At 34.9% G+C, this 15,974-nt stretch overlaps 1 protein-coding gene across 1 annotated transcript in view; it reads left to right on the plus strand.

Annotated features, from left to right (window-relative positions):
* The window catches only part of CSMD3 (CUB and Sushi multiple domains 3), a gene marked incomplete at its 5' end in the record, with an annotated part of 336,142 nt that overhangs the window by 28,957 nt on the left and 291,211 nt on the right, over positions 1-15,974 (plus strand). Inside the window, 1 exon segment of the mRNA XM_017891519.1 lies at positions 1,779-1,973. Coding sequence (XP_017747008.1) covers positions 1,779-1,973 — 195 coding nt within the window.

Raw genomic sequence — 15,974 nt, forward strand, 5'->3', positions numbered from 1 at the left:
AAAGAAAAGAAAAGAAAAGAAAAGAAAAGAAAAGAAAAGAAAAGGAGAGAGAAAGGAAGGAAGGAAGGAAGGAAGGAAGGAAGGAAGGAAGGAAGGAAGGAAGGAAGGAAGACAGAGAGAAAGAAAGAAAGAAAGAAAGAAAGAAAGAAAGAAAGAAAGAAAGAAAGAAAGAAAGAAAGAAAGAAGGAAAGAAAGAAGAAAGGGAAAGAACTTTTTTCATTTCTCTGATATTCTATTAAAATTATTTAAATGTTTGGTTTCACCATTTCCTCTTTAGTTGAATTGGGAGAAATTATATATAGTGTTCTTAAAGCACAGATTTCTCATTATTTCTTATATATGTTAAAGTACAATAAACTCTTTGCAAACTTTTATGAATGAAAGAAACATATTCTTAGTGGTGTAATTAATTATATTTTGATATAAAATATGTTTGTAGTAGCCAAACCCCAAGATATCATTGACTTAAATTCCAAAGATTCCATGACTCATATTCAGAGATATACCCACTTTCTGATTTCTTATTAACACAAAAAAAATTCTAATGTAGAAAATCACTACATTTGTTACCCTGATTTATTGTGATGGCCTTTACGTTGTACATTTCTTTATTATTTTTTAAGTAATCAATAATTACAAAATGGAAATAATCTCAAGGCCTCATCCAGATCTGTTAACAACAAAGTGTAATAGTACTTTTGCCATAAAATGAATGAACTAATTCTATTTCTCTACATATTTTCAAAATATTCTGTCAGTCTCTTTGTTCACTATCTGGATACAATGAAAACAATTCCTCTGTTGTGAAAGGATTTTATTTTCAATCTGTCTGTTACTTCTAGCTTTGAAAGTGTTTTGCATAGGGATGGATAATCTGTCCAAAATATTGTGGTTTGGGTTTTGCTATTTTATAATGGGAGACCTCTGATAAAAGTGTGGAGAATGACTGGAGGAAACAGGGTAAGAAAACTTGTTGCAAGACAGAGAAATAGGGCCTTTTATTTTGCGGTAGGTAGTGAAATGAACTGAGCTCAACATAGGCAGAAAACCACTTCTAGATTCAATAACATGGGATGGGCATTACTTGTGGGGAGATCTTTTAAATAAAGACGTTTTGTAAGGAGTTCTGCTTTTCCCCAGAGTAATTCATTTATAGTACCTACACATGGATTATAACACACATAATGTTTATAATAAATTCTGAAACCCTATGTTTGACTATATACTTTAGATACTAAGTTTAATGGGAAGATCTATGACGATCTTTATAATTTATTTATTATCTTACTAATAAATATGCATTAGCAATTTGTCAGATATGGATAAGGGCTCCTTTGTACTTTGAGCCCCCAAACAAAGACAGAAACGGTGTTGCTGCTTTTTCCTTCTTGGTTAGAAAAAGAAGTGAATATGTCTTAAAGGTCCATAAAAAACAGTCAGTTGTCCCTTGGTATCCCTGGGTAACTGGTACCAGAACTTCTCAGATACTAACATTCACAGATGTGAACATATAACTTATATACATCCTCCCATATGCATTAAATCATCTCTAGATTACTAATAATACAGGATATGATGTAAATACTAGGTAAACAGTTGCTATACTGTGTTATTTAGGGAGTAATGACAAAAAATGTCTGTACATATTCAGTGCAGTACAGTTTTTTCCAAATATTTTCAGTCTGCAGTTAGCTGAATTCACAGATGCAGAACCCATGTATTACAGAGTGCCAACTGTATTTTAAAGCAATTAATGTTATATTAACACTGTTTTACAGCAAAACTCCGAGAGTCCTGCTTTGATCCAGGCAATATAATGAATGGCACCAGACTTGGAATGGATTATAAATTAGGGTCAACAGTCACCTATTACTGTGATGCTGGTTATGTTCTTCAAGGTTATTCAACACTCACCTGTATCATGGGAGATGATGGAAGACCTGGATGGAATAGAGTCTTGCCAAGTTGTCATGGTAAGAAACATATTTTTATGGATGAATTTTCATTATTAGGAAAAATGGGCTGGGCGCTGGTGGCTCATGCCTGTAATCCCAGCACTTTGGGAGGCCAAGGCGGGTGGATCACGAGGTCAAGAGATGGAGACCATCCTGGTCAACATTGTGAAACCCCTCTCTACCAAAAATACAAAAATTAGCAGGCCGTGGTGGCACGCACCTATAGTCCCAGTTACTCGGGAGGCTGAGGCAGGAGAATCACTTGAACCCGGGAGGCAGAGGTTGCAGAGAGCCTAGATCATGCCACTGCACTCCAGCCTGGGTGACAGTGCGAGACTCTGTCTCAAAAAAAAAAAAAAAAAGTCATTTCTGTGTTTCAAAACAGCAGCTATTCAACATACAATCTACAAGTGTGGTATTGGCAATGCAGAGATTTTATCTATTATTATTATTATTATTATCATTATTATTATTATTATTGAGACGGAGTCTCGCTCTGTGGCCCAGGCTGGAGTGCAGTGGCCGGATCTCAGCTCACTGCAAGCTCCGCCTCCCGGGTTTACGCCATTCTCCTGCCTCAGCCTCCCAAGTAGCTGGGACCACAGGCGCCCACCACCTCGCCCGGCTAGTGTTTTTTGTATATTTTTAGTAGAGACGGTGTTTCACTGTGTTAGCCAGGATGGTCTCAATTTCCTGACCTCGTGATCCGCCCGTCTCCGCCTCCCAAAGTGCTGGAATTACAGGCTTGAGCCACCGCGCCCAGCCTATCAATTCAATTTCATTTTTAAGTTGATCAATAAAGAACTGTTTTGGAAAAGTCTATATTCCCAGGTGTCTCTAAAGTAAATATTCGTTAATAATAGACACCTTCTGAGAACTGACGGTTATGGCCTGTTTATGTAATTTTTGTTCCTCAGGATTTGTACCTGAAAATGTTAGGTGCTCAGAAAACATTGCTGAGGTACATGAGGAACAAACCACTAAAAACTGACATTTCAACCCAAGTAGATAAATTTAATTAATTAAATATTATAAAAGCTGTTGATAATCTTTGTCTATAATGAAGGATAAGGAGATGTGTATTCTTCTAAAATTAGCGTTGCTAGAAGGAGATAGATACTGCATATTTAAAAATCATATATTGTATATCATCATATATAGAATGGAGATCAGTGAGAAAGGAAAAAATGAACAGTGATATCACTGCTTAGGTGTTGCTAGAGACTCCGTAGTCCATTAATGTTCTAATGCATTGTATGAAGTACACAGAAATGATATCATCTAGGACAGATTTCCCAAACTATCGTCACCAAAAGGAATTCATAATCAATTATTGAGTTGTGACTAGCCTATAATAAACATATAAGTGAATCGATAAAATTAAAATAAAAGTTAATAAAAATAATTAGAAAAACAGTATACTTTTTCTGTCTATACTTTATGTTCTAGGGTACATGTGCACAGACGTGCAGTTTTGTATAATATGTATAGATGTGCATGTTGGTGTGCTGCAACCAATTAAACTCAATCATTTACATTAGGTATATCTCCTAAAGTTATCTCTCCACCCCTCCCCCTACCCCACAACAGGCCCCAGAGTGTGATGTTCCCCTTCCTGTGTCCACGTGATCTCATTGTTCATTTCCCACCTATGAGTGAGAACATGCAGTGTTTGGTTTTCTGTTCTTGCGATAGTTTGCTCAGAATGATGGTTTCCAGCTGCATCCATGTGCCTACAAAGGATACGAACTCATCCTTTTTTATGGCTGCATAGTATTCCATGGTATATATGTGCCACATTTTCTTAATCCAGTCTGTCATTGATGGACATTTGGGTTGGTTCCAAGTCTTTGCTATTGTGAATAGTGCCGCAATAAACATACATGTGCATGTGTCTTTATAGCAGCATGATTTATAATCCTTTGGGTATATACCCAGTAATGGGATGGCTGGGTCAAATGGTACTTCTCATTCTAGATCCCTGAGGAATCTTCACACTGTCTTCCACAATGGTTGAACTAGTTTACAGTCCCAGAAAAAAGTATACTTTAAGGAACATAGAGAGAGTATCTTTGTCTGTTTGTTTTTGAGATGGAGTCTGGCTCTGCTGCCCAGGCTGGAGTGGGAACACTCCTGTGTTCAAGTAATTCTCCTGCCTCAGACTCTCTAATGGCTGGAATTACAGGTGTGCACCGCAACACCCAGATAATTTTTGTATTTTTAGTAGAGATGGTTTTTTGTCATGTTGCTCAAGCTGGTCTCAAACTCCTGGCCTTAAGAAATCAGTCCACCTCAACCTCCCAAAGTGCTGGGATTACAGGAGTGAGCCACTGCACCCGGCCGAGAGTACATATTACTTTTGGAAAATTTCCCTGTTATATATAAAGAAATAAATAAAATACAATAAATATACATCTGTGTATATATATACCTGCGTGCATTCAAGTGTTTGTTTGAATTGGACTATGATATAAATTGCATTTCTTACTATTAATTTCAGTGAAAATAAACAATTTTTGATATCTAATATACATGGTAATTTTTCCCAGTTGAAGAATGTATTCACTTATAAGAATTACATGTGCATAATTTCTGACTTACCCCTCTCTGGGTTTATTTTGTCTCATCTATGAAATAGGGATAATTAACGTTTTTTACTTCAAAATATTGTTATAAGAAACAAAGAAATGGTAGACATCTTCTGATTGGTCCATCATTACCAGAACAGCTGGTTAATTTTTAACTTGCATTTATGGTTCATCTATCAGAAGATAAAAGGAATAAATAGAGAAATAACTGCTTTGGAATTAGTTGTTCCAAAGAGAGAAAAAGTGATTGATGGCATGGAAGTTTAAAGGAAATTTAAGAGAAAGGGTTGTTGTATCATATTAGAATGTAGAACCGTAGAAATTAGTATTATGTAATTTAGAATTAAAAAAATCTAATTTAGCTAGAAAAAACATACTAAACATAGAAAAGAACTTTTCAAATTTTACTGTCAATGACTGTTTGGAAACTACAGAAAATTTCTAAAAAATTTCTGGGAGCCAGATTCAAAATAACTAAAAGTCCTGATGCAGAAATATCAAAGGACACAAAAAACTATAGATTAATAAGATAGATGTTAATCACAGGGATAAATGATTAAGTAGATGGCTTTCAATGACAGGTGAAAAAGTCAGGAACACTAGAGTATAGCATACATTCACTAAGAATATGCCCACCTAATATAATCATATTCCTTTCCAATAGGTCATAGAAATGTCAGTTTCAGCATGAAATGTGCCATATGCCATAATATATTTTTTTAAATCCTTTTGAGCCAAAAACATTTTATAGGATCAATTATGGCCCAATTAAGTATACTTAATGTTGGTTGAATAGTTCATATCTACAGACAATTTAGAGCGTACAGCACACCTGGATTCAAATAGATGTCTTCTGACACCTGTGACCTAAGGCAAGCTCAGTCTTGACTTTTTAATCTCTAAAATTAGATTAATAGTTATTAATTCAATAGGTTATTATGAAGATTCAATTGGTAAACACAACACACACAGAGAATCTAGTAAAGTTTCTGACAAAAGTTGGAATATAAATATATGGAAGTTGTGATTTTCAACGCAGTGTTCCAAGAGAAGCAAAGTGCTGATAAACATGCATCACATCTTGCATTGGGTGTTATGCGTTGGTTAACTAATATACTTCTGTCTTTTTAATATTAATTAAAATTAATTTATCTATGTTATGATGTGAATATACACATTCATTCACTCCTGAAAATTGAACAGATGTTGAGTATTTTAAAATTTCCCTAAGAGATAATTTTACCATCAATTAAGTATCATTAGACTTTTAATCAAAATGGACATGATGTTATGGAAATCAAATAAAATTTATCCAGTGAATTCTTTAAGCTATTGGAAAAAAAGTTTAAGATTTAAAGTTTATGATTGCAACCAATAATTTCTAGTATAGTTGGGGAAAATATTCTGTTTTAGAACTAGATATATTTATTACTAAACAATGATTTTTCTTTTTAATGTCTGGGTTTCTGTGTTACTTTTCGATTTATTTATTTAGTCTATCTAATCATAAGATATTGTGTAATTTGCAAGGTTGTTGAGAAAATCATATTAAATAACTTATTTTAAACATTGGTCTGTGGCTGTCACTGTCACACAGTGAGGAGCATTTGATACATTTTAGTTTCCTAATCAATGTCACACATATCTAATTATTTTTCCTCAGCACTTACACACAGCACTGGCTGACTTTCAGATGTAACAACGTAACACTTTTTTTTTTTTTTCAGACAGGGTCTCACTCTGTCACCCATGCTGGAGTGCAGTGGTACAATCATGGCTCACTAAAGCCTATCCTTCCCAAGTTCAGGCAGTTCTCCCACCTCAGCTTCTCAAGTAGCTGGGACTACAGGCATGTGCCACCACACCCAGCTAACTTTTTATTTTTATTTTTTTGCAGAGACAGTGTCTAACTATGTTGCCCAGGCTGGTCTCGAACTACTGGCCTCAAGTGATCCTCCCACCTTGGCCTCCCACAATGCCGAGGTTACAGTCATGAGTCACCACAACTGGCCTAAGTTAATACTTAAAAGTCAAATTTAGTATTTAAAGTATGTATAATAATCCAGAGGGTTCATTGTTCATAAAAACAAATTATTTTTTATGTTTTAAGATAAATTTTGTATTTTTATCTGAGATATGCCTGTGATAACTAAGAAAATAATAAGAAGTAGCTTATATTTAAAGCAATGATCATCTGCCTTATCCCTCTCTATCCTCCTACTGGTCAGAAGCTGAAGGTTCTAATTTCTGTTTCTAATTGCTCTGATGGTCCCTCCCATAACTCCATATAACATAGAAAGATCTGTTTCTTTATTTACCAACTGTAGATAATACCTCATGATTCCCTGATACAAAAGATGATGTAACATACACAGTACCTCTCTTCAGTATTTCAGAGTTATATTATTTGGGGTTACTCTAGTGATTGCTTTTGTTATACATTAATATGTGTATGCCTCTATTCCTAATTTTATCAATGTTTGAGAATTAGGTGACTGGCACTTTGCTGCTTTTCAGCCTAGGTGCCATCCCATAGTAGGTATCCTGACTAAAATCTCTGATAAAATTGTGACTGACTGGTAGGCATTGCTTTTGAGTGCATAAATAGGAAGTTAACTGTGATTCCTAGGAGTGAAAATAAGGAAAGCTCTTTCTTTGTTTATTTATTTATTTATTTTTAGTGTAGAAGCAAATACCAACATGATCATATTCTGCAGACTCTTAGAACACAACTATATTTTGCTTTTTCTTATAATGTTGGCTTAGTCTGACCCTAGAAGAACATAAGCTCCATGCAGTCATAGGCTATATATCCCATTTAGCATGTAACACCTTAATTTATATAAACAGGCTCTTGTTAAATATCTGCAAACTCAAACTAAACCATATTAATTTATAAAGTTTGTCTATTTTAGAAGATATAATTTTATCATGATTTAGGATTAAGTGCACATTTTAAATCAGAAGAAAATGTTTTTAAGAGCTTAAGGTGGACACTGGGAGATTATATTTGTCAGAAGTAGATCCAAAATGATTGCATCCTGTGGTAAGTCCTGCTCAGTGATGAGAAACTCTGCAGTTTATCTCATGATATTGTCATATATATTAAATGATAGTAGAACAGCATATCTGTACCTACAATTCCTTTCATGATTAAAAAAAAATGTGTTTAGAAAATAATTTCTTCCCTTTTATTTTCTTACTTTAAAAGGATCTTTTAAAACTCTGTAGTAATTTAGTTATATACAGACATACTGAATTAAAGTAGAAGTCATATGTCATTCTTATCCATAATCTCACTCAATATTAGGTAAAGGTAATAAAACAAAAATAGTGACAGATTCCAGATTTTCCCTTTAATATTCATTGCTTGATTTATCTCACCTAATCATGTTGCCTTGACTTATTTTATCTAATGGCACAGCTCTACCCTAATCCAGAGCATCTGCCATCTCTTACCTCTTTTCCTCTCTCCTAACTAGTTTTTCTCCTTCCTTTGTTCTCCATATAGTATCTTCCAAACAACAATACAGTCATCTTTTGAGCATAGTTCAGATTGTATCATATTTACTCAAAATCCACCAATGGCTTCCCAAATCAGAATAAATGCCAAAGATCTTATAATCCAAAGTTCTACTTCATCTTCTCATATACACCCTGACCTCTTTATTGTTTCCTCCCTCTGCTACACTCTTTGAGTGATACTAGGCTCCTTGATATTTCCTTCAAAGCACTGATCAGACTTCTGCCCCACATCTTTTGCATATGCTGTTCTTTCAGCTTGTATTACTTTTACCCCAGCTCTCTGGCTGGCTAGCTCTCTCGTTTTCTTCAGGCATCTAATCTGTTGTCTTCTTACTAGAAGAAAATTCCTATTTACCATCCCCCTGCTCCTCAGAGCTCCCAGGACAGAATCAATATCTATTCTAAAATTGCAACTCTGTATCCTGAATAAGGATTTATTTGATGTATGTAAAGCCCAAAGTACTTTCAGGACCTCGTAGCTTTGAAAGGCAAATCATTAAACTAGAGAGTACTGACCACAGTACGAATGAAATATTCTTAATCTTTTTCACTGTTACAACATACAGTGAGCATCCAATTAATAGGCAGTTATAATATATGACCCTAAGAATAAACATATTTGGACTGTTAATGAACTACTAGCTCACCAATTATTCCAAAGAAAAGATCATTTGTTGATTCCTGTTAGTCAGGTATTAAAAGTACCATTATGCCTGGTCCTGCATTAAAAATTGGGGTTAACAACATGAATTCAACATGGTCCTTGCCCTTAGAGAGTTTATAATCTGATGAGATACAGACAGGTAAAGTCCATTGCGAGAAATAAAAACAGTACTGTGAGCACAGCATGGAGATATATCTGATCTTGTTATGAAGAGAGCTCAGGGAAGCTTCCTTATGAAAGTGATACATAAACTGAATTTTAAAAGTATAAATAATAAGAAACTAGGTGAGCCACAGGACATAAAGAGATTATGTGTTTCACAACTCGGGTTCAGTGTATTTGTAAACATATAGAAGTGAAGAGCAAATAGGAAATGCCGGTGGAATTTCAAGCAATTTAGTAGAACAAGAGCATAGGGAGGAGGATTGTTGACAGATGACAGCTTACCTGTATCAAGCTGGTAATAATAATATTACATATAATTTTGTATTTCACCATAATGCCATGAAGTAGAGACTGTTCATATTCTCATTTTACAGATGAGGAAACCAAGACACAGAGAGAGGTTCAGCCACTCGTTCAAAGTCACACATGCTTAGCAGTCTTCTTATGAAGCCATGATCTTAATCACTGCCCTATAGGTAGGCTGGTTAATTCTGCGAAGAACTTTGTATTGGCCTTTTTATATCTCCAGAACCAAAGAGTGCCTGGAATATTTTAAGTGGTTTAGTGTTTTACAAATGATGTATGGCACTAAGAATAAGTGATGAGATTGAAATCTTCCTCCAGGCTAAGTATGAGAATTAAGAGAATGTAAATTCCTACAAAAAAATCAAACAAACAAACAAACAAAAAAAAACCTGATAAAATTTTTCATCTTAAGTGCATTTTTGTATTTCATCTGAAATATAACTCTGAACGGTATACAAAGGCCTATATAGATATACTTAGACAGTGCCAGCTCTGTTTTTTTTTCTTTTTTTTTTGAGACGGAGTCTCGCTCTGTCCACCAGGCTGGAGTGCAGTGGCGTGATCTCGGCTCACTGCAAGCTCCGCCTCCTGGGTTCACGCCATTCTCCTGCCTCAGCCTCCCTAGTAGCTGGGACTACAGGCGCCCGCCACCGCGCCTGGCTAATTTTTTGTATTTTTAGTAGAGACGGGGTTTCACCGTGGTCTCGATCTCCTGACCTTGTGATCTGCCCTCCTCGGCTACCAAAGTGCTGGGATTACAGGCGTGAGCCACCGCGCCCGGCTTGCTCTGTTTTTTTCAATACCTTTGTTTCACTTATGCTGATATAAGATCTGGATTCTGCCAAAAAATATATATATATATACACACACACACACACACACACATATATACACATATACATATATACACACATACACACACACACACACACACACACATATATATTTAAGTAACTCAATCACTGATGACTTCTAAGTTCAGTCAAAAGTGCCTAAATGCAAATATGTTAAGATTAGACATCCAGTGGTCTGGCACCATTCTCTGTTCAACTTCCAAGTATATGTGGAGTGATACAAGTTTTTAAAGGAAGATCCCTCTTACCCTGTTAAATAAAGAGAAAGCTTTGAAACAAACAAACCAAAAAATAAGAAATCAATTTTATAATTACAGCTTTCCAACTTTAAAGTCATCTCTAATTGGTAACCTCATATGCCTTACTTTTAATGAAATCATATTGTTTGGGTATATATAATTCAGAAATAAATAACTACACTTTTATTTCAGTTATTTTATGTCAAATGTCCTTAAGGTTTACAAAATTTTTGGGGGTTGTGAAATAAGTCTAGAGTCTCATTTCATTATGAATGCATATAGAGATTATCTAATCTAATATACTGAGCCATTGGCATTTGATATCATTTAAATAGGTAGTATAATTAAAACATGTCTGTGTATCATGAAATACCTGCTTTTCATCAGCAGCACACAGGAATTTTGTTCATGGATAAAATACGCAGATTATGTGTTGGAAAGGTTTTCAATAGAGAAGCATAATGTATTTTAATGTATTTTGCATTGCATTGTGATAAAACCAGAGCGTATTTTGTTTTCATATGATGGGGGAAAATTATTATTTAAATGGAAACAAAAAGAGAGGCTAATGTTACTGAGCACTTGCTCTTTTTCTGACACTCTTATATACACTCTGTCTCCAGTTTGCCTCCTGGATGCTAGTCTAGAGAATCATTAATATTGTTATAAACAAATCCCTCCTGCTGTGGATTCTGGGGCATACTATTGTAGCAGGATGAGCTGCAGACAAAACTCTTCAGACACCGGATTAAAGATGGAAGAGGTTTTTTATTCCGCCGGGAGCATCGGCAGACTCGTGTCTTAAGAACCGAGCTCCCTGAAGAAGAAATACATGGCCTTTTTAAAGGCTTACAACTTTAAGGGATCCATGTAAAAGGGTCATGATAAATCAAGCAAGTGTGGAAAACGTGACGGGGGGCTACATGCATCAGCTAACAGAACAAAAGTTTTACAGTGCTTTCTCATACAATGTCTGGAATTTACAGATAACACTAGTAGTTTTGGTCAGGGGTTAATATTATCATTATTATTTTAACCACCAGGGCCAGGTGGTGGTGCCAAGGTCGTCTAGCTATTTATCTTACTTCTGTTTCTTTCCAACTTTTGCTTTCTCCCCTTCTCCTGTCTTATAAACTAGGGAAAAGGGGAGACGGGGAAAAGCCGGGAAAGACAGCAGGAGAAGTGGTGGTCTCATTCTATACTATGTGGAGCAGCCAATGTAGGAAGCAATTTGCAAATCAATGCCTATCATTCAGAGTATACAGGTTGAGAATGCCTAATCCACAATGCTTGGACTAGAGTGTTTTCAATTTCACATTTTTTTGTGTATTGGAATATTTGCATTTATACTTACCAGTTGAGCACCCCTAATCTGAAAATCCCAAATCTAAAATGTTCCAATGAGCATTTCTTTGAACATGAACTTTGAATGTCATGTTAGTGCTCAAAAATTTCAGATTTTGGATCATTTTGGATTTTGCGTTTTGAATTAGGGATGCTCAATCTGCATTTTATTGTTACTATTGACTTGGGGTTCATATTTAAACCATATCTCCAGATGGACAGTCATATGGCTTCTCATTGTATGAAGATGTACCCCATTCTCCACTACCATGTAGTCTACATTTAGGTGAGACCTCAAATGTGCCTTCCTGAAGTATTGTCAGTTTTACTGAACCATATGTATATATGGTTCATATATATATACACATTCATATATATATATATATTCGTATATATATATATTCGTATATATATATATTCATATATATACATTCATATATATATTCATATATATATATACACATATATATACACACACATATATATATATGAATGTTGAATAAACTTAGTAATTCTCTTCTTACAAGTGAAGAAAATAAAGTATATAACAGTAACTGTTAGAAGTCACGGCAATATTCAAATGGTATTAAGGTAATAATAACGCAAGAAATTTAAGGACAGTCAAATTTTTACTTTTGTTGGGGAACTAAAAATCCTACTAATAGAGTTTGTTCCACAAAACCTAGAAAAGAAAGAAATTAGTTTTATTATTAAATAAGCACATCTAGAATGCAATGCACATTGCAGACGGTCTATGAAAGACACTACAAAGACTAGACAGAATCGCACAGATTTATACAATAAGGTAAAAAAAGAGTTATTAAAATTTATTTTATCTTCTTGATAGACCAATTGATGTGCCTTGTCTCTGGTGTACCTCAAGTAAGAACCTTCAGTTATTGTCAGAAGTATGTGTTTACAGGTTCAAGGGTCAGAAGGCTGGTGACCTTGCACTAGAAAATCAAAAGGTATGCTGATTATGTTTTCTAAGGGAAATTCAAAAGGAGTGGAGTAGGTTTGTTGCTTCCCTCCCCTTTAGTATACAAAGAAAACTTCATTGTTTTACATTTACACTTTAACCAGCAAACAATGCACTCTAAGATGCAAAAGGGAGATGTATGCTTAAAAGAAGACAAGTTAGAGCTCTCTCTGCAGCAGGAAATATGATCCCTAATCCAAAACCACAAATCGAGTGAGTTAGACTGAACCAAATAGGAGAGTTAGTGCGGAAAGCTGAACTGTATTTAGACTGTGGTTCCCAACAGTCTTAAGCTTAAGCTAACCCTAAAACTGGATATTACCCGCTAAATTCCAAACCTGAGTTTTGGGACCTTTCTGATTCAGAGAACAATTGATCTATCCTGTTGGGAAAAGAGACAAAAGAGCAAGAAAAAAAGGATCATTCAATGAAACTAATATTTTCCAGATTTTGTTGGACCACAACAACCATCTCTGAGACAATCTCTCTTCAGGAAAAGAATAGACAGAGCATGACAAAGAGAAAGAATGGTGGTTTGGGAGTAATCTAATTAGGACAGGGTTTTAAACTTTTGTACACTCCAATGAAGCTTATGGACCCCTTATTAGAATAATTTTTTAAGTGCTTAAAATAAAATAAAGCACATAGGCTTAGAGGGGAAATCAATAATATTTAAAGACAGTTATTATAGTATATAAAACTAAAATTAAAATACACATTTTTTATGTGAGGATAGATATGCTTCTTATCTAATGCATTAAATTAGAACTTCTAGTGAGAGGTCTAATAACTACTATAATTTTCAGTAGTGATGAGCATATACAACATTTTAAGGTATCTGAAACAATTATAATGCAGTATAAAAAATCTATAATTTCTACTGGTGATAAAGTCCCAGTTAACTTTTGCTATTCATGTGCTTTGTTACCTACATGTGTAATTAAGAGAAATGCTGAAATTCAGTTAGAAAAAAAAATTCAGTTAAGTCTACAGAAAATGTAGACATTTTTCTTCTTCATCCAAATTTCTGGAACAAGGAGAAGAGCTCCTGAAATATAAGGGAAAGAAGATGGGCCACATTCTCTTTTTTAGAAATCTGAGGTGGAATAAGAGCCAATGGTACTAGTAGTCTTATTTCACCCCAGGCTTCTAGAAGATAAAGAGTTAAAGAAAAATAGAGAACCACATCCGTCTTGACCTTCGACAACCAGGCAGTGACCTCAATCATTGAGAAACAGTGGAATTGACATTATGGCTTCCTCTTCTTTGGGATGGAGTATTCTACTTTTGATCCTTAGATAAAAATTAAGAGAAGAAAATAAAAGCCATGAGCTTCTTCTAGAGAGTGACAATGCTCAATGTAAGATCACTTAAATGTTTTCCTACCTCTGTCAAGGGAGTAGTTTGGCAAACTACTAAGAAAGTTTCTCCTGCTATTACTTCTAAGCTTTGTATCCTCCTGAGATTGATGAGGTTAGTTCATTTTCCTAAGGCCTTATAAAATCCTCATTATATTGCCAGCAGAAGATTCTGGAATAGATCAGGGCAGTTCCTTAATTCATTTTACCTAAACCCACACTATATACCAGATCTAACAGACACTTACTGTTCCAGTTCAAGTTTATATTTCCCTCTGTCCTAAGGCTACTCAGTCAGTAAAGACTGAAGCTGGAATTTAAACCTAAACCTTTCTTTTTTCTCTCTCTTTTTCGAGATGGAGTCTCACTCTGTTGCCCAGGTTGGAGTGCAATGGCACAATCTTGGCTCACTGCAACCTCTACCTCCTGGGTTCAAGCGATTCTCCTGCCTCAGCCTCCCGAGTAGCTAGGATTATAGGCACCTGTCCCCATGCCCGACTAAGTTTTTTTTATTTTTAGTAGAGATGGAGTTCTGCCATGTTGGCCAGGCTGGTCTCGAGCTCCTGACCTCAAGTGATCCACCTGACTCTGCCTACAGTGCTAGGATTACAGGAATGAGCCACCATGCCCAACCTAAATGTAAACCTGACTCCAATGTGCTGTTTTATATTGTGTTCTACCATGCTATTCTAAATGGAAGGATTTTTTAAGCCTATGAGTTTTATACTCCATGTATTTAGTCAATAGCAAGATATTAATAATTTATATTTTGTCATTTTTCCTAATACAGCATATATTTATTGGAAGCCTATTATAAAAACAACAACTATGCTAGGCTCCAGAGGTACAAATAGTATGCAGAGAAGACATGGAAACTTTGATCTGATAGATCTTATAGACTAGAGATAGATATAGGCATTAATCAAATAGTCATACAAAATAAACACAAAATTACAAACTTTATTTACTGTCCTAAAAGTAATTGATGAAATGCTATATAATGGAGGCTTCTGAAAAAGTCTGGAAATTAGAGAAAACGTTCCCAAGAAAGCAACATTTTTGAGGCAATTTGGTAGAAGTTAACAAATTATTAAAGAGTGTTTTCCCTTTAAAGTCATTTAAACTATTAGTTGCTTTAAGCAATTTCTTTAAATAGTAAAAGGTTTTCATCATTAAAAGCAGTAAGACATCAACTATGTGATAAAAGGTATTTTAGTTTCAAAAGTGCCAATAATTCAAATCTTTCAAGAAATTATCTTCCCATACAGTTTCCTCAAAAGTTAGCTATTTCCAGGAACTTGAGGAAAGTGACAACAGCATGTGACTACTAATGGGTACTGAAATTATTTTGGGAGTGGAGGAAATGTTCTAAAATTAGAAAATGGTGTTAGTTTTAAAACTCATGAATATGCTAAAAAGCATTCAACTGTACACTTTAAAACAGTGAATTTTATGTATGTAAATTATATTTCAGTTTTTAAAATTGGGGTACAAAATGAGTCACATAGTATCATACATTAACTGTCTATGCCCTCCAAAACTGTTACTAGTAGTAGAATTTGTATGTGGTGACATGGAAGATCTATTCAAGGATATAGCTATTCATAGGACTTTGGCATAGAATGACTCTTTCTCTAAGATCACACTCTCTGATGTAGAAAACAGCTCACAGAGCACTGAGGGATGAAGGTGATGGCTCCCTAGCCAGGAAAATCTAATGAATGAATCCAGGCAATCAGTGAGATGACAGATGTAGAAGCTTATATCCTACTAAGTTGAATTATTGAGTCATTAAAATGGTTTATAAGCCACTGATTATCACACTGGATATGTATTTTTTTTTTTTTTTTTTTTTTTAGTATTAAAAAGAAGTGTGAAATTTAAACAAAGTCAATTCGCATGTAATGGAGCATTATTGAAGGTTTATCATTTAAGGCAGATAAACAAAATGAAGTACCTATTGTTATAGGGGAGACATAAAAAGAAGCATGAAGGCC

Source organism: Rhinopithecus bieti, unplaced genomic scaffold, assembly GCF_001698545.2.
Source record: "Rhinopithecus bieti isolate Rb0 unplaced genomic scaffold, ASM169854v2 scaffold_18921, whole genome shotgun sequence".
NCBI lineage: Eukaryota > Metazoa > Chordata > Mammalia > Primates > Cercopithecidae > Rhinopithecus > Rhinopithecus bieti.